The sequence below is a fragment of the Notolepis coatsorum genome (assembly GCF_963971535.1).
Source record: "Notolepis coatsorum genome assembly, chromosome: 15".
NCBI lineage: Eukaryota > Metazoa > Chordata > Actinopteri > Aulopiformes > Paralepididae > Notolepis > Notolepis coatsorum.
In genome coordinates, this window is record NC_140179.1 from 44,225,314 (window position 1) to 44,244,978 (window position 19,665).

A 19,665-nucleotide genomic window follows, 5' to 3' on the forward strand; every position below is an offset into this window, starting at 1 on the left:
TAGGACTGTGAATTGGCAGTGGACCAGTGGCAAGGAGCCTCCGTCATTAGGAGAGACTTTTGAACCAGTCTGGTGTTTTAAAAACACATGCAGGGAGGACTACACACACACACACGGTTTATTTTGCACATAATCTCACACTCAGTTTTGCACACATTCATTTAGTTTGGCGGTTATCGAGAGTAAATTAGTCATCGGGGACACTGCATCCTTCTGTTGTGTTAAGAAATAGCAACACCTTGTCTTATAGGAACCGCTACCTTATCCTTTCATTGAGCTGTAATTAACACAAGGATAACATTTTCTCGATGACATCACTGGTGAGCATATTCAAACTCATTTACACTCAATAACGGTCAAACTATATGAACGTGTGCAAAACTGTTTAGAGAGTTTTTGGATGTGTGTGGGATTATGTGCAAAATAAATCAGCGTTGTTGTTTTTTTGGCGAAGTGCCCCTTTAACCCCTCCCTGACCAGAACCCTTTGGGAGAAGGAAAATAGAGCGTTTTACAGTGAAGCATATTATAACCAGGGTTCCCTTCTGTTTCTGTATACAAACTACCAGTACTTCTCTCCGTCTCTCCTTCACACACACCCAACGCTAGCGTGGACACACACGTCCAAAATCAGCCATCCAACCTTTTTTTTTCTCTCCATAAAGGGCTTTTTAACAAGAGCAAAATAGTATAAATCGTTTTTGTCTGTTTTTAAGGATCTACATTTTGTTACACAGTAGTAGTAGTAGTAATATTAAGACATCTATTACGCTACAGAGTCAGTCCACACACAGTAGCGCCACCCACAGGCCACTCTGTGTCTCTGCGACAGGTATCCGGTGCGTGGACGACAGTCTCTAGTTGTCTCACCTAAAGTAAGTCTTTTTATTTTATTTCCAAAAAAAAGGAGAAAAAAAAACAATGAAAGAAAAATGTCGGATTCCAACAATATATTTGGTCCAGAACTATGTGAAGTCTTCACGCTTCACTCCTTCACCATCCCTCTGTTGTTTGTTTGTTTTCCTCTGCATCTTCTCTCGGCACGCAAGCTTCTGTTCTTTCTGAGCTTTTCCAGTTGTGATCCCCCCCCCCCCCCCCCCCCCTCTCTCTCTCTTTGTCATCGTTAGCGGCTCTTGCTCACCCATTAACGGCTGCTCTCCACCGGAGCCTGTGGAGGGAGAGAGAGAGAGAGTTAGAGACAGAGAGAGAGTTAGAGACAGAGCAGAGACAGAGACAGAGAGAGAGAGAGAGAGAGAGAGAGAGAGAGAGAGAGAGAGAGATAGGGAGTGTGATTTTGTGAAAATATGCTGCTCAACCCCTCCCCCCATTAAGGAGCACAATGGAAATCCGCTTTTATCTTTATTGTGTTGATCCTTGATGACATTTCTTAAGAATGTGCATGAGAAGCTTGTTTCACATGTCGTCGTCGTCCCGTCCCCCCCCCCCCAAAGTTCAAATTAAATCAACTAAATTCAATAAACAAATCAATCAGCAAGAGGGAGGAAAGGAGGAGGGAGAATACAAAGGACAGACAGACTCACGTGAGCGTTTCACCAGAGCAGAGACTTGGAGCGTGTGCTGACTCCTTTCCTGCGGTTGTCTCCTGAGGTGCTGGCGGCTGCTGCTGTTGCTGCTGCTGCTGCGTTACGATGACTCCGCTTGTGAGACTCTAGGTACAGCTAGGAGACAAGATATAAGACTCATGAGACTCTAGATACAGCTAGGAGACAAGATATAAGACTCATGAGACTCTAGGTACAGCTAGGAGACAAGATATAAGACTTATGAGACTCTAGGTACAGCTAGGAGACAAGATATAAGACTTATGAGACTCTAGGTACAGCTAGGAGACAAGATATAACACTTATGAGACTCTAGATACAGCTAGGAGACGAGATATAAGACTCATGAGACTCTAGGTACAGCTAGGAGACAAGATATAAGACTCATGAGACTCTAGGTACAGCTAGGAGACAAGATATAAGACTCATGAGACTCTAGGTACAGCTAGGAGACGAGATATAAGACTTATGAGACTAGATACAGCTAGGAGACAAGATATAAGACTCATGAGACTCTAGATACAGCTAGGAGACAAGATATAAGACTCATGAGACTCTAGATACAGCTAGGAGACGAGATATAAGACTTATGAGACTAGATACAGCTAGGAGACAAGATATAAGACTTATGAGACTCTAGGTACAGCTAGGAGACAAGATATAAGACTTATGAGACTCTAGGTACAGCTAGGAGACAAGATATAAGACTCGTGAGACTCTAGGTACAGCTAGGAGACGAGATATAAGACTTATGAGACTCTAGGTACAGCTAGGAGACAAGATATAAGACTCATGAGACTCTAGGTACAGCTAGGAGACGAGATATAAGACTTATGAGACTCTAGGTACAGCTAGGAGACAAGATATAAGACTTATGAGACTCTAGGTACAGCTAGGAGACGAGATATAAGACTTATGAGACTCTAGGTACAGCTAGGAGACAAGATATAAGACTTATGAGACTCTAGGTACAGCTAGGAGACAAGATATAAGACTTATGAGATTCTAGGTACAGCTAGGAGACGAGATATAAGATTCATGAGACTAGATACAGCTAGGAGACAAGATATAAGACGTATGATAATCTAGGTAGCTAGGAGACAAGATATAAGACTTATGAGACTAGATACAGCTAGGAGACAAGATATAAGACTTATGAGACTCTAGATACAGCTAGGAGACAAGATATAAGATTCATGAGACTAGATACAGCTAGGAGACAAGATATAAGACGTATGATAATCTAGGTAACTAGGAGACAAGATATAAGACTTATGAGACTAGATACAGCTAGGAGACAAGATATAAGACGTATGATAATCTAGGTAGCTAGGAGACTATATATAAGACTTCTGAGTATATAGGTACAGCTAGGAGACGAGATATACGACTTATGAGACTCTAGGTACAGCTTGGAGTAGAGATTGAGAGTTGAGATTAAAACACGTCTACACGTTTAGAAAGAAATTTTGCATGGCTTGCGTTTCCTTTATAGGGAATACAATATAGACTTTTACTGTTTGTAAATAACGATGACATTTTGGGAAGTGCGTGCAATGTGTTTCCAAGAAACACACCAAACATTCCCTAGAAACAGCCTGCATTATTCTGATTAATAAAAAAAAAGTGCTACCTTCTTAGCGAAGGCTCGTCCACACTGGTCACAGGCGTGGAGGGAGAAGTTCTTGGTCACTCTGACCTCAGTGGAACCGGTAGAGACGCTCTCCGCCTCATGGCTTCTGGTGTGGGGGGTCTGCGGCGCTGAGGAAGAGGAGGAGGAGGAAGAGGAGGGGTCGTGGTGACGTCTCGTCAGAGGGGGACTGGGGGCGCGCTGCTGGGGGGCCTGCTGCCGCTCCTGCTGCCGCTCCTGCCTCTCCTGCTTCCTGGTGACGGGACACGAAGGGGTGAAGGTCGAAGAGGAGGAGAGGTCCTGCTGCTTCCTCGCGGCCGGAGCGGACGCCGGAGCGGACATCCGAGCGGAGGAGGAAGAGGCCGGGGCCGAGGAGGAGGAAGAGGAAGAGAGGAGGTGGTCCTGCTTGCGGGTCACCGGGGGAGAGGGAGGCGGGAGCGGCGAGGAGGGCGAGGAGGTGTGGTGTCCGTTCACCTCCTCCTTGACACCCGGCGGGGGCCTCTTGGCGGGCGGGGGGTTGTTCAGCACCACCTCCGCCGGCCGCTTAACCGCGCGGCTCTCCAGCTTGGGCATGATCTTGGCCAGGTAGCCCGACGACTTCTTGTGGACCACGGTGACGTGCCGCAGGACGTCCCGCTTGCGCCGCGACTCGTAGCGGCAGAGCGGGCACCGGTAGAACTTGATGAAGATGTCGTTGCCGTCGGTGTGCAGCTCGATGTGCTTGGTGAGGTTCTGCCGCGAGCTGAACTGCCGCTTGCACAGTTTGCAGAAGAGCTGCTTGAAGTCGAAGCCCACCGAGAGCTTGGGCGTCTTGCCCCCCCGGCCGCGGGTCGTCGAGGACGCCGATGAAGACGTGGACGACTTGGGGCTCGACGGCGGCTCCTCCTCTTTCACCTTCATGCCCTTGGTCGCCGCGGGGACGACCTTGGACGCCTCGGCCGCGTCGCTGCTGGGAGGCGGCGAGGGGGAGGGGCTGCTGTCGGCGTCCTCCTCATCATCCTCATCATCATCGTCGTCCTCCTCGTCGCCGCCGTCCGAAGGTTCCACCACTTCCTGTTTCACCCGGATACTGTTGCTAGTGGTAGCGCTTGCGCTTGCGCTGCTGCTGCTGGTGTTGTTGTTGTTGTTGTTGTTTGGGGCAACCGCCGTGGTAGTGGAGGTTGCCGTGGGAACAGGCCCGCCGCTCTTCAGGTTGTAGATCTTATGGACAATGCGCATGTGTCTCTTCAGCATGATCTGAAATACATACATGATAACCATTAACACTTTCACTGCCACACACGAGAATACTCTGGTTTATTTATAGGTGGTTGAAAGCCACTCACGAGATTTCCCGGATTTTTAATTTTTTTTTGCGATCTGAAATCATATTGCATCACCCGAGCCTACCCGAGCGGCGCCGGCGATCATTGTGGAAAAAAGCGCCCCCTGTCCTCTCCCAGATGACATAAGGGATTTTGGAATGGACTCAATGAAAATGGAAGGGGAAAGAAATCCGGTACTCCACATTTTCCAGTCCACTGATGCAGCCGGAGTCCCAGCGTTCATTCAGGGGGCTCTGAGCCCCGCGGATGCATGTACTGCACTGTACACACGTTGGATCAATACACTTATCGATTTTTTCGAATGGTGATCAGGAATTGGAATATACCAGTTGGATACCATCTGATGTCAGGTAAGGAATCTATGTTATCAGTGTTAGGATAATCAGACACATTTTGATGAAGATATAGGTATTTTGTGAAATGGGCTCTTTCGGTTTCTATGTAAAAGTCGAAGAGGAAATGAAAACGGCGATTATCCGTGCGCGGCCCGAATGTGCTTGCGTGCACGTATAATATTGATCATCTAGCGTTGATTTGAAAACGATTCATAAATAGGCAGACAAATAACAACGTTATGGAATATTACAGTAAAAGGCGATTTTCACAAAATGGTCCAGAATGAACTGTTTTTTATTCCAAAACGAGTGCTTTTCTAAATGCTCTGAAACGGAAATGAAGTGATAAAAAACCAATCTGCCTTGACAGCACTGACTGGAAAAGCGGTCTTTGATAAGCGACGGGCAGATTAGACACATAGCCATAATTTAAAACATAGATTAGGCGATATTAAAGTTAACATTGGAGCGGACAGTGGCATTCAGTGGGTAAAAAGGAAAACACGGCGTGGCAGTGAAAGTGTTAATAGAGTTGCATACTATTCTGACTTTAGATGTCAAATTACATCATATATATTGTACTACGGGCGGCTGGGTGGCGCAGCGGACATTGCGCTCGTCACCAACGCAAGAGACACCGGGTTCGACTCCAGCTGTCGCCGTTGCCTCCGGTCAGAGGGTGGAAGTCGATGGGTGGTAATCTGGACGTTGTGGACAGCGACTCCTACAGGTCGGTTGGGGACGCCTGCACAGCAGAGACAGGAAATGGCGGGGGTAGTGTGAGCCTCCCACATGTTACACCTCGCCAATGAGAGTCCGCGCTGGCAGGTGAAAAGATGTGACGGGCTGCCTCCACATGTATCGGAGGGGACATGTGATGGGCTTCTACCCTCCCTACGACCGGCCAGTGGGGGGCACATGCGAGCAACGATCAGGGCAGGGGAGGGAGAATTGGCACGAGAGGAAATTGGGATGGGAGAAAAATCACAGAAAAAGGGGGAGAAAAAGTTGGTCAAAAACAAAAAAAAACATTTTATATATACCGTAATTCCTCTAATAGTAACCCCGGCTTGTATTTGTTTCAACTGTAGCGGGTACCAGGCTTGTATTAGGAGGAGGCCTGTATAAGAGGGAGGCCTATATTTCAAATTTTCAAACGGATCATAATGAATAAATCAACATTTTGTGTCAGTTTGAACCCAGTAAAATGTACTGGGTTCATTTATTGAAACCAAGTACTGTATGAAATAGTAAACAGTGCAATTACAGGTGGTCACTGGTCATTTCAACGTTTTCAAAGTGAAATCAAGTAACTAGCTCAGTATGCAGCTCAGTATAATAGTAACCCGGCTTGTATTAGGAGGTCGGCTTATAATTGCTTAGCTCAAGAGCGCACCCGGCCATTAATAGAGACCCGGCTTGTATTTGAGACCCGGTTACTATTAGAGGAATTACGGTAGTTCTTACCTTGTCTCTGATGTAATGCAAAAAAAAAGAATCCAATTATCTGATCGCCATTCCAGTTATCCACAGCGATCCTGTCCCCGACATTACAGAGCGTTACACATGAACGGGCAGGCGGGGTTAGTGTTCCATGCCATTGTTTAAACACACCAGACCGTTTCCAATGAAGTGCAATAGCTCCGCAAGGCAGTAGAGGGCGGTGTTGACCGTCTACCGGCTCAGACAGGGTCTGAGGGGTCTGCAGAGGCTGCAGCCATGAATTATGAATAGATATAGCGAATAAAAGTAATAACCATCATAAAAACGAGTTTACTCGTTGTTGGCGCTCCACGGTTGGACGGCAATAACGAGTATACTCGTTTTTGGTGCAGAATGGGTTAAAGCAAATGTTATGCTGAAACGTAAAAGTGGCACAGATTTTTCGCCATGGGTAGCGCTGCTAGCACCCAAAGTCACCATGAGACATACGTGCAGCTGGCCAGAAATATAACTGATAACATGTAGGTATTAGGGCTAGGGGTGGGACGATACATCGATCCAGATCGATATATCGATCTATTATCAATAATCAAATAGGATCGATGCAACGTAAAAAGATCGATTCATATTGCGATACTCTTATTTTGAAAATCCGGCAACGTCATATCCGACCGCGCCCAGTAGTGTGAAACTCCGTGTAGCTCTGTACAGCAGAACAGAGCGTCTATTTTGCAACCCGATATAAGTCTGTGCAGTTTTTTCCCCGCAACGGGTCAAATGCATCTAACATGCTTTGCATCGTTGCCATTCCTTTATGCCCACATCGCGTGGGCAGATCTAAATTAACGTTACGTTGGCTGCTTAAGCTAACTAAGCTAAGCAGCTAACTAGGGTTGGGCGATATGGCCTAAATATGATATCACGATATTTTCTGACCTTTCGGCGATACACGATACGCATCACAATGTTTTTCTTTTTTTCCCCAAACAATTCATTATGAGGCTTACCAAGACAGTATTTGAGTTTGCAAGCTAACATTAAAGACAAAATAAAATACCCATGCATTTAGCATTTTTATATTATATATTAGATTTAGATTATTGGATTATTAGATTATATATTGCATATATTTAGCAATGAGATATTATATGATTTAGATATGAAATATGATGAATTGAAAATGGGGGACCCTGATGTAAACAAGACGAAAGTCTTTCTCTGGTCTGCATCCTCCAGTCCACTGTTGTTGTATTGAGCTGTACTGTATTGTACCCATGCTGCAATCTGTTAATAACGTTTTCATTAATTCAGACGGCAAACGGAATCATTTTGATTGACAGTCGAGTCTGCCAATTACGTCACACCGCTTGCACCCGCCCTGCTGTTCTTAGCACCAATCGGCAAGCGTGTATTCATTTTTTACTTCCGCCATTGGAGAGCTCAATGACAACAATGGTAGCCGTAGCTCCCCGCGGCCGACGTTTAGCTTTTAGCTCCGCAGGATGACTAAACGACTGGAGGCATAATGATTTTACTGCAACGGATGTTATAATAAAAGCCTTTCCATACATCTGTCTGATTGAAAACTTTATTAACAGACCGCAGAATGGGCACAACTGAGTCAGCACGGGCTGAGATATGAACGACTAATGCTTGCTATATCTAGGTCGACCTCGGACGTTGCTATGTAAATACGCTGATGTTATTGAACGTGTAACTATATAACGTTAATGCCACAAAACGAATGCCTTTGTTATCATAAGTAGTAACTTTGATGCAGTAGTGTGTGTGTGGGGCGGCGCTGTTCAAAAGTTTCAACGTGTGGACCAGATTGACGCGACACAATCCTCTTGGGCAGAACATCACGATATCCACGATACGTTTAAAAACTGTACCCGATATTTATATAATATCGTCATATCGCCCAGCCCTACAGCTAACCGTGAGAGAACAGGAGAGAGGATAGGGGAAGGAGGAGGGGTGGGGGCATTCTGTGTGTGTGTGTGTGTTACTGAGGATGGACAGATAATGTTGATATTTAAACATGAATACATAATAAATGTATTCATGATCATCATGCAACATAAAACAATTGTAGGAACAGTTTGGGAGAGGAAGGGGTTTTAGCTTGCGTGTTGTGAGTTCCAAAACATTTTACTTAAAGTTTAAAGCTCAATATATAAAAACGTGGCACTTTACAGTGAACAGGAGGTCTATTTTTTTTGTATTTTATTTTTTTATTATTTTTTAAACAAACACATAAACAAACATGACAACACACGATTAGATATACAAGCATTGTAAAACAGTGTACATTAGTTAACTCATCGTTTGGATAAATGTCTTATACAAGAATCCAGACCTTTCTGCAAATTTTTTCCGGTTGAAACCATCGTGATGCTATCAGTTTTTTAGCCACTGTAATACCAGATAAAACCAATCTCTTTTGTTGTATAGGTACTGCATATTCAAAAACATCATTCAGCAGTAATATAGAGGGGTGTACAGGTATATTCAGAATTAAGAGATTTGATAATTGCTGGGTCACTTCTTCCCAGAATATCTTAACTGGTGGGCAGTCCCCAATACATGTGCATAAATGTCCCCTCGTCCCCATTTGTACATAAGGAGCATTTGGAACCTTGTTTAAGACCCATTCTGTTCAGTCTTATAGGAGTCAAGTATGTCCTATGAATATAGTTAAGATTGATTTGTTGATGGTCCGGGTTCCTTGATGCAAGTCGAACATTTGCCCAGGCTTCTTGCCAATCAAAATCTTTTTATAGGTCTGGTATATCCCTCCTCCAAACAGAGTCTAGGTGGAGGGTTTCATACGAAGCCGTTAGTAATTGATGATAAAAATCTGATACAAAACGTCTCGATGTCTCTCTTTCATAGAAAAATGTGTGGTATCTGTGGTGTGCAATTGGTATCCTTAATGGAACACCGTGAGTCTTAAAACATAACAATAATTGTGCGTAAAAAAGATATGTGGAACCGGTGAGATTAAACTTTTTTTCTATTTCATCATAGCTACAAATACCCTGTTTGTTGAAAACATCTCCTAATGTATGTATGCCTTGCTTTTCCCATCTAGGGAATCTTATAGGTCGTTTTCTAATCAGGAGTGCATTGTTATTGAATAAGGGAGTATGATTATGCCATTTATGTGGATTAGAATATTTTTTTTGTGTTTCACGCCATATCCGGATCGCATGTGTAATTATGGGGCCAAATTTCAGTTCGCATTGCTTAATTGATATTAAACAGGAGGTCTATTTGTATTAAAAACAATAGATTGTTTTTCATTTAAATGTCTGGAAGAGCTCAAAAATAAAAACGTCAATTGATATTTCCGTAGCCTTTTTTTTGTTGATCTAAATGTGACTGATTGTGTTAAATGTAGGGCTGTACCGAATGCTTCGATCATAATGTTGACATTCGAATTCTAAATCAACATTCGAATTTTTAATTCTTAATATTTATTTTTTATTTTTTAATAAAAAAAAAAAACTGTCTTCACAGCTACAGTTAAAGATTAGGCTACACTAATATTATAATATTATACTATAAGACGTCACCATCACTTTCATACCAACCGTGCCCTTATTGGATTATTTATGTTGACGAAAAAGAGCTATATTCATCAAAGAAAGTTGATTTAATAAAAGAAAAAGACTAATTTAATCAGATTAATCACTTTATTCAAATTGAGGATTCAGTTAAAAAAATAAATATATATATATATATATATATATATATATATAAAAGAATTTCTTTTAGTATTTAATTTTTTTATAGCCATTCGAAGCTTCGTTTCGAATACTTCAATCGAAGCTTCGAATGTTAAAAAATTACATTCGGTACAGCCCTAGTTAAATGGGCACATAATATCGCCTCATATCGATCGCAGGCACCTGAATCGAATCGTATCGTATCGTGGCAGACTTTGTGATATCGGCTTATATCGTATCGTTGTCCAAAGAATCTATATCGTATCGTGATGAAACTGGTGATTCCCACCCCTAATTAAAGCCGGGGTGGCCAACCAGTCAGAGACTAAGAGCCACAAAAATGACTGTGGTACCACAAAAAGCCACACCATATATACCAGCGTTTCTCAACCTTTTTTTCAGTCACAGCACCCTTCATGTGTTTATAGGTCCCACCCTCTGGCCTCTGATGTTGCTAATGTCTTTTTTATTTGGGCCTCACAGGGTTAACCTCTTAAGCCTGAGCGGTCCGGTACTGGACCGCAAATGACATCAGGCCATAAATCTCTACAGAATGTATGAATTAATGTTGCGTTTTCTTTTCAAATGTAGCCAAGAGTAAAGACCCTAACCCTGTCAAAACAGCAGTCAGAGTGTATATTTTCAGCATTACGTTTGTTTACCAATGATTGTAACTGTTATTAGTGAAATATATGATTATAGAAATCTCAGGGCATTGATTCGGAAACCGGCGCATATTGACGGGAGGAAGTGGCACAGCCAAAAGTGAGTGTAGTCTTTTGAAGGAAGAGACCCAGGGCTTTTGATGGACTTTTGAATTTAGAAAAAACGACCCTACCCAGCTCACGTCAGCCCCTGTCAATCATCTGACTTCTGGATAAACTTTTTTATTTCTATTATTTTTCGGGATTATCTCCCACAAACCTGAACGTTATTGCCATAATACAGAACACAGTTAGTTTCTCTACCTTTCTGTGAACATCTAGCAAAAAACGGCGTTGTAATCTGATGAAACATTTTGGAGACATTTACATTATAAAAAAGTAACTGTACTTGTGAATCACGCCTGGTGATAATAAATCCAGATTGAATTCTGCCATTGGAAAGGGGAGATTTGGCCCAATCCATAGATGTGCGACTTGGCCATAATAAGGTAATTTATAGGCCTGATATTCTATAATCATATTTCAAATTGCATGTGTCCGGATGGCAGAATTCAGTACTGTATCTACAAAACCTTCTGTTTAATCATCTTCCCTTTATTCATTTGCTTAGATTTTTCAGGTCTGGTAAATTTTAGCATGGTGTTATTCACAGTCAAAGATAAAAAAATATATATATATAATTTAATTGATATTCTCCTTTGGTTCATTACAATTTACTCAAGCCTAGTAACATACACAATATTTCTGATTTCAGATATATAAAAAAAAAATGCCGAACCACTGCTGCCTGGGCGCAGTGATTTCATCACCTCAAAAGCCCTGTTTTTCACCACGTGGTAAATACACACCCTAACATGTTTACAGGAACGTTTTGGAGTCAGTAGACTAGGGCTGAGCCCAAACGTTCGATCTTAATGGGTTCGAACCTCCGCTTTTGAAATTTTTTTATTCGTTATTTTACACAAAAAATAAGCTATGCAGAGTGCAGCCCTTCTTTAGCTTGCTAACGTTAAGATAGCAGGAGCCGTCGGCTAACAAAGATGTTCACAAACAAATGTATTCACAAAATGGATTATCATCCAAACGTTATTGAAGCCTCCCGTGACCAGTACGTAGTCAGTACTCCAGTACGATGTTATATGCGTAAATGTGCGCTAAGACTCGACAGTACTGATGATTAAAAACGATGGTTCGAACGTCCGTTCGAAAAACCCTGGCGAATGTTCGAATCCCAAAAACAGGCTTGGGGACAGCTCTACAGTAGACTGTGGGTTTTAACGCCTGAACAAACCATTCCAGTGAGCCTTTAAGAGGTCCCCTGAAACGCTGGACAACGGGTAGGAATACATTGTATTTCATCAGACAAGTTTGTTCCACTCTGATGCAACTGAGCAATGTACCTGTCGTGGTTCCAAGATGCTGCGATAAAAAAGTGGCCATGCTAGCTCTTGTGTCATGGCTGTGTGAATCTCGGCTGAAATAGCCTGGAAAGTAATTTGGACAAAGGCCATGAACCATCTTGGAAACATAATGAGTTTTAACTGTACCGTCCTTAAATCAACAGAGAGCTAGTTCATTTCCTTAAACTGAGCTGGACATCAGGCGTTAAAACCCACAGTCTACTGACACTGACTCTTACTGGTCTAATTCTCTAACACACTGCCTGTTACATGCCTACCATTTAAATGATGACTATTAGTGGACTCAGAATGTCTTCAGTCAAGGACAGCCCTCCTTATGTAATAGTCAACAAGCTCCTATAACTAAAGGACTCAGAATGTGTTCAGTCGAGGACAGTCCTAACCTGACCCGCCAAATGGTCGTCCTTTGAAACTGTTTGGAATTGGGCCAGCACTATTCTAAAACTACTTGGTAGAGTATATTTGCCTGTAGCCGCCAGTAGTTCCTCAAAGGACGCTCATTGGACTGACAGTCCTAGTAACGTAACGCAAGGTGAGAACAGTCCTAGTAACGTAACGCAAGTTGAGGACAGTAACGTAATGATACACCAACATACCTGGGAGCTGTAAGTTCTCTTACACAGCAGACAGCGGCAGGAGGTCAGGTTGTACTGGACCGGGAGCGGGGACTGGTTCTGTGGTTTAGCTTGGTTCTGGCTCTGAGGGGTCGCTTTGGCGGCGGCCACGGGGGTGGCCTTAGGGGTAGTCTTCGGGGTCGGGCTTGGCATCGGAGACGAGCTGGCGCTCCTCCTGGGGGGCGTAGCCTCCAGGCTGAGGAGCTGGCCCGGCCGCGTGGCAATCTCCGGCGTGATGGTGTCCCTGCGCAGCCCCCGGTGCACCTCGTCGATGTGGCGCCGGACGTTGGCCTTGGTGGCGAAGGACTTGAAGCAGACGGGACACGACTTCCCACTGGGCGTGTTCAGGGGCCGCGGGCGACCTTTAGCAATGACAGTAATCATCATGAATGTGTTTTTAATCGTTATCATTGTCTGTAGGTTAGGAGAGGAGAGGAGGGGAGGGGAGGGGAGGAGAGGAGAGGAGAGGAGAGGAGAGGAGAGGAGAGGAGAGGAGAGGAGAGGGGAGGGGAGGGGAGGGGAGAGGAGAGGAGGAGAGGAGAGGAGAGGAGAGGAGAGGAGAGGAGAGGAGAGGAGAGGAGAGGAGAGGAGAGGAGAGGTACCTTTAACCATGGACAGCAGGCTGGTAGGAACAGTCCTGGTCTCAGTGAACTTCCTCAGCTCCTCTAGTTTAGTCTGATGCTCCTTACGACAGTGACGTCTGATGCTGCGCCGTGAGTTAAAGTCTTTACCACACAAACAACAAGAGATGACGACATCATCCACCTGAGGGAGATAGAGAGAGAGAGAGAGAGAGAGAGAGAGAGAGAGAGAGAGAGAGAGAGAGAGAGAGTGAGTGAGTGAGTGAGTGAGTGAGAGAGAGCGATACATACATATAGGCCTACTGCTTCATAAAAAAAAACAATGTTGATTCATTTTGCACAAAATCTCACATATTCCCCAATTTAGTGTTAAGAAGCCATAGTATTGCATCAGTATTGTACATGTATTATTGGGTCAGGACAGGTAGTAGTATGTAATGTATTATTGGGTCAGGTAGTTTTGATTTGATTTGATTTTTTTTTTTTTATCTACTTTTTCTCCCCATTTTCTATTTTTCTCCCATCCCAATTTCGTATTATCCAATTCTACCCTCCCCTGTCTCGAACGTTGTTAGACCATGCCTCCCACTGGTCGGCTGCAATGTGGACGAAGCCTTGCATCACGTGTCCCCTCCGGTACTCGAGGAGGCAGCCGTCACATCTTTTCACCGCAGCAGCGCGATCTCTCAGCGGCGGGGGTCTGCGTGGGAGGCTCACGCTGCCCCCGTTGCTTCCTGATTCTGCTGTACAGGCGCACCAACCGACCTGTAGGAGTCGCTGTCCACAACGTCCAATCCCCACCCACCGGCTTCCCCACCCCCTAACACTGCCAATTGTATTAGTATGAACGACCAGCCAAGCCGGAAGCAACGCTGAGAGCTGGGCTCTAACCCAGCATCTCCTGCGTTAGTGGCGAGCGCCTTGCCCACTGCGCCACTTAGCCGCCCTTGATTTGATTTGATGTTTTTTATTTTCGTGTCTTACATACAGGTGTATGCCCAGCCCATATGGGCTTACAAGACACATAAACAATAAGTATATAATAGTACACTTGACAAATTACTTGACAAATGACATATAGACCAAGATGGCCACAAGAAAAAGAAAATACAATAAAACAAAATATAACACAAGCTGTAAGCAATGTATTTTTAAACAAAGAAACAAGAGGAATTCATATACAATTATATAGGATATAGTGTGTTTTTTCTCAAGTGCCATGCTTTCTCCATCCTGCAAAACTGAAGATGTCCTCCACAAAAAAAAAAAACATACAACTCTCAGACTGCCAAAACAAATCCAGATTTACTATTTAGTATTACTCAAATAAAGCCCTCCTCAAATCGCTGTACATGTAGTAGTATGTAATGTATTATTGGGTCAGGACAGGTATGTAATGTATTATTGGGTCAGGTAGTAGTATGTAATGTATTATTGGGTCAGGACAGGTATGTAATGTATTATTGGGGCAGGTAGTAGTATGTAATGTATTATTGGGTCAGGACAGGTATGTACCGGTAATGTATTATTGGGTCAGGACAGGTATGTAATGTATTATTGGGGCAGGTAGTAGTATGTAATGTATTATTGGGTCAGGACAGGTATGTAATGTATTATTGGGTCAGGACAGGTATGTAATGTATTATTGGGTCAGGACAGGTATGTAATGTATTATTGGGTCAGGACAGGTATGTAATGTATTATTGGGTCAGGACAGGTATGTAATGTATTATTGGGTCAGGACAGGTATGTAATGTATTATTGGGTCAGGACAGGTATGTAATGTATTATTGGGTCAGGTAGTAGTATGTAATGTATTATTGGGTCAGGTAGTAGTATGTGATGTATTATTGGGTCAGGACAGGTATGTAATGTATTATTGGGTCAGGTAGTAGTATGTAATGTATTATTGGGTCAGGTAGTAGTATGTGATGTATTATTGGGTCAGGACAGGTATGTAATGTATTATTGGGTCAGGACAGGTATGTAATGTATTATTGGGTCAGGACAGGTATGTAATGTATTATTGGGTCAGGACAGGTATGTAATGTATTATTGGGTCAGGACAGGTATGTAATGTATTATTGGGTCAGGACAGGTATGTAATGTATTATTGGGTCAGGTGGTAGCAGTACCCATCCCCAGTGTGCCCTCACCCCGCTGGTAGAGCACTCCTCCTCCGGCTGTGGCGCCTCCTCTCCAGGCTCCTCCTCTGGCTCCCTCCTGCTCTGGGCCTGGGAGGTGCTGCTCTCTGCTGCCCCCCCTGGCTGGCTGGGGGGCGAGGTGGTCTCCATGGCCTCCTCTGGCTCTGCTCCCCAGCCCACCGGGCTCTGCCTCGTACTGTGGACGCAGGGAGAGAAGGAGCGGGTTTCAGGTGTTAACGCACGACGTTTTAGCTCATCAGATCTTATGACTTTTCCATGACTAATATATATATGTTCAGTTGTAACAGTGTATTGGACAGCTCTGTGTGAGAGATGCCCGAGGCCTAACTGTAGCCAGAAACAACAATGACTGAAGTACAAGAATCAGTACAATGAGTACATCTTGTTTTGCACTGTCCCCTTGGATGTCAACAGAATCAAACCGTGTGTGCATGGGTGTGTGTGTGCGTGTGCGTGTGTGTGTGTGTCATACTAACCTGGGTGTGTGTGGGGGGTACCGGGCCAGTTCTTCTTCTGTGGTGAGGTACTGGAACACAGCCTTGCTGCTGGTCTGGATGGGTTCCAGACGGACCACGTAGTCGGGTCGGTCCTTCCGGGGGTAGATGGCCTCCAGGAGGTCCTTGATGGCCACGCTCTGCCTGTCGTCACCCGGAGGACCTGGGGGACATATTATTGTTAACAGCAAATGATCAATGAATGAAATGAAGACATTAATTTGTCTGGTACCTTGTGATTGTTCTTTATTGTTTTTAGCTGAGCAACCAGCAGCTCTATAGCTCGCTCTGTTGGTTGGTTGGTTGATTGACTGGTTGATCCACAACAGTTTCCCAGCCCCGCCAACAGCCACAGCCTTTGCCCCAGGACTAGGAGGCTGAAATGCACTATTTGTATTAGTTAGTAACTATTGTTATGGGCTGAACTTGGCTCCGATAGTGGCTGACGGCTGTGCAGCCTCCACTGCTCATGTTGGGACATACATCGATGTTTTACATGGAGGATACACTAAAAACAAGTTAATGCCATTTAAATTAAAGTTAACTTCATATAAGTCAACTTTATTAGTACATTCATTATGACCATGCTACGGTTGTTGATTATAGTATGTCATTATTAACGCATTCTACTGCAGACTGACTAACTGCTGCTCTGCTGAAAACCTGCCGTCTCCGTTTCGCTAGCAGCTGTAAGAGCAAGACCCTAACAACTATGGAGCAATGAAGAATAACACCACTATGGAGCAATGAAGAATAACACAACTATGGAGCAATGAAGAATAACACAACTATGAACCAATGAAGAATAACACAACTATGGAGCAATGAAGAATAACACAACTATGGAGCAATGACGAATAACACAACTATGGAGCAATGAAGAATAACACAACTATGGAGCAATGAAGAATAACACAACTATGGAGCAATGAAGAATAACACAACTATGGAGCAATGAAGAATAACACAACTATGAACCAATGAAGAATAACACAACTATGGAGCAATGAAGAATAACACAACTATGAACCAATGAAGAATAACACAACTATGGACCAATGAAGAATAACAGAACTATGGACCAATGAAGAATAACACAACTATGGAGCAATGAAGAATAACACAACTATGGAGCAATGAAGAATAACACAACTATGGAGCAATGAAGAATAACACAACTATGAACCAATGAAGAATAACACAACTATGGAGCAATGAAGAATAACACAACTATGAACCAATGAAGAACACAACTATGGAGCAATGAAGAATAACACAACTATGGAGCAATGAAGAATAATGTCACATCAGAGATATTAGTTTCAGAAAGTAACTCAACTCCATGAAGAAAAACATTCAAGGCATTAATGGGTTCGAAAATGAAACCTTTGAAGTGAAATGAAATGGCACACGTTAGGATCCTCCTTCCCCCGGAAATATGCATGAACATTAATGGTATTTTACAATGTAAGAGGAGGCGCAGCAGAAGCAGTAATCCTGACCAGTTCAGCCACAGAACAGCCCATTATAAATAGAACATTAGTACAACGTGATGTAGGCCTAAGAGAGTTTCAACAACTGCAGTATCATTCCCCCATATTAAAGTGCAACTTAAATCATTCATGTACATTTTTATAGATATTGAATACTACATACATACAAATTAAATCAAATTAACTGACAACATTACAAACGGCAGCAGGAGGACCCAAAGCACCTCTATGGGACTATTCTGTTGAAACAGCCTCAGATTATCACCGCCCTGTGAGACCCATCCCTCTGCATCATGATTTGGGCAGCATGTGTGTGTTATGTGTGTGTTATGTGCGTGTTATGTGCGTGCTATTAGTCGACTAAAAAAATAAAAATAATAATAAATATAATATATATATATATTTTTTTTTATCATTCCATTTGGGCTGTGGGGGGTGCTTAATGTCTGAAGGAGTCGACGGAAGGCTTCTTGTCCTCTGCAAAAGCATGCAATTGGTCCACTGATGGATACATCTTGATATTTGTCTAGTGTGTTCACTAGATGGGTGAAATCCTCTTTCAGTGCCTCTGTGCCTGTTTTCGCAGGCAGTTAGCCTCTGGTATGCGTGCCATTAGCGTTAGCCACGCTTCTAGGCCTCTTTTCTTTTGGAAAGAATGATAAAAATAATAATAAAAAAATAATCTTTTTATCTTTAAACCGATTAGTCGACTAATAGGGGTCAGCCCTAGTGTTTAGGGATGGGTACCTTTCACATTTGAACCGATACGGTACCGGTACCTGTGAATCGATACCGGTACCCAATGGTACCTTTTTTCGGTACTTTAGTCTCAAGAAATTTACTTACATTTATTTCTCAGTCGTAAAAAAAAAATCCAAACTTCAAATAACTACAATTTCGACAGTTTTCGGCTTGCCATTGCTCCGACTGCTTTGTTGTTGAATCAAGTCAAATCCTAGGTAAGCATACATTGTGCGTGTGAACGTTGACATGAAAAGAAAAAAGGAAAAAAGAAAAAAGAAAAAATTCTGTATCTCACTTGAATCGATACTCGGTAGTACCGACGTGTTTCGGTTCGGTACCTCAAAAGTACCGAATTCGGTACCCATCCCTACTAGTGTTATGTGAATGTAATGTGCGTGTTATGTGCGTGTTATGTGTGTGTTATGTGTGTTATGTGCGTGTTATGTGCACAATGTGTGCATGTATCCCCTGCACTCCTTCCCATTTCCCCCAACATGGAATGCCTGTGCACTTTCTCTTAACTCAACTTTCTCTTTTTCTACCTAAGGTTGAACCTAAAATATGTTTCTCAAAACATTGTTAGCGGTAAGTTTGATTTGATGATATTGCTGGGTCTTGAATAATATATAGTTTGATGGTACAGCGGTTCCTATGTAAGAGCCACAATTTTTTGGTCCGACATGCTGGTGCTCTAGTGACATCTAGTGGCTGAAACCACTCAGTATGCCTTTAAGCACTGTTGTCCAGAGTCCCATTCTGGTGGCTGAAAAAAAAGGTTTTCCAGAAGACGGGAGTACAGTCCCTCAACTATTCGATCAACAAGCAAAATGGACGCTTCAGACCCAAGGACCAAGAAGACGGACAGGGCAATTATAGAGACGATGGATACAGATAACAAGTGATTCACAGCGAACGGCGATGATTTTCAGCAACTTATAAGACTTGCCGTCACAATATTAAGGATAAGAAATGATACGGTATGCAGATGCTTTGATGAAACATGTGCTGAGGTTGTGACAAAGCTGAACACTGCGATCGTGAGCAGAAGAGGCGCACGCAGCCTGGAGCTGAGCCACGGATCAGCTTCACAGCACATTGCATCCAAAAGGACTGGACCAAACAGCAGGTTGTGTAAAAGGAGATGAGTCTCCGGCGCATAGTGATACTATATTTTCTTGAGAAACAAAAAAGTGGTTGCAGAATCCATAGTGGTGGAGGACGATGATGTTGTGTTAGAAATTAGGTAACACGGGTAATAGGTAATGCACACCTGCATGTTGTGGTGCATTAAGCTCAAGCTATATGTTCCCCTGCTGGCATAGAATCAGATCCCACCAGAACCTTCTCTCCTGTGTCTCCCCTACTGTGTCTCACTCTCAGCCTTCCTACTGTCTCAATAAAGAACCTTCTCTCCTGTGTCTCCCTCTCAGCCTTCCTACTGTCTCAATAAAGAACCTTTT

At 43.4% G+C, this 19,665-nt stretch overlaps 1 protein-coding gene across 1 annotated transcript in view; it reads right to left on the minus strand.

Moving 5' to 3' along the window:
- Positions 1-1,105: 1,105 nt before the first annotated feature.
- znf800b (zinc finger protein 800b) overlaps positions 1,106-19,665 on the minus strand; it is a 39,224-nt gene continuing 20,664 nt past the window's right edge. The window contains exons 4-10 of the mRNA XM_084330983.1: positions 15,951-16,131; positions 15,466-15,649; positions 13,331-13,493; positions 12,711-13,090; positions 3,195-4,427; positions 1,541-1,678; positions 1,106-1,167 (exon numbers count right to left, since the gene is read on the minus strand). Of these exons, the coding sequence (XP_084187109.1) occupies positions 1,550-1,678; positions 3,195-4,427; positions 12,711-13,090; positions 13,331-13,493; positions 15,466-15,649; positions 15,951-16,131 (2,270 nt within the window). The 3' untranslated portion in view covers positions 1,106-1,167; positions 1,541-1,549. The remainder of the gene's footprint in view (positions 1,168-1,540; positions 1,679-3,194; positions 4,428-12,710; positions 13,091-13,330; positions 13,494-15,465; positions 15,650-15,950; positions 16,132-19,665) is intronic.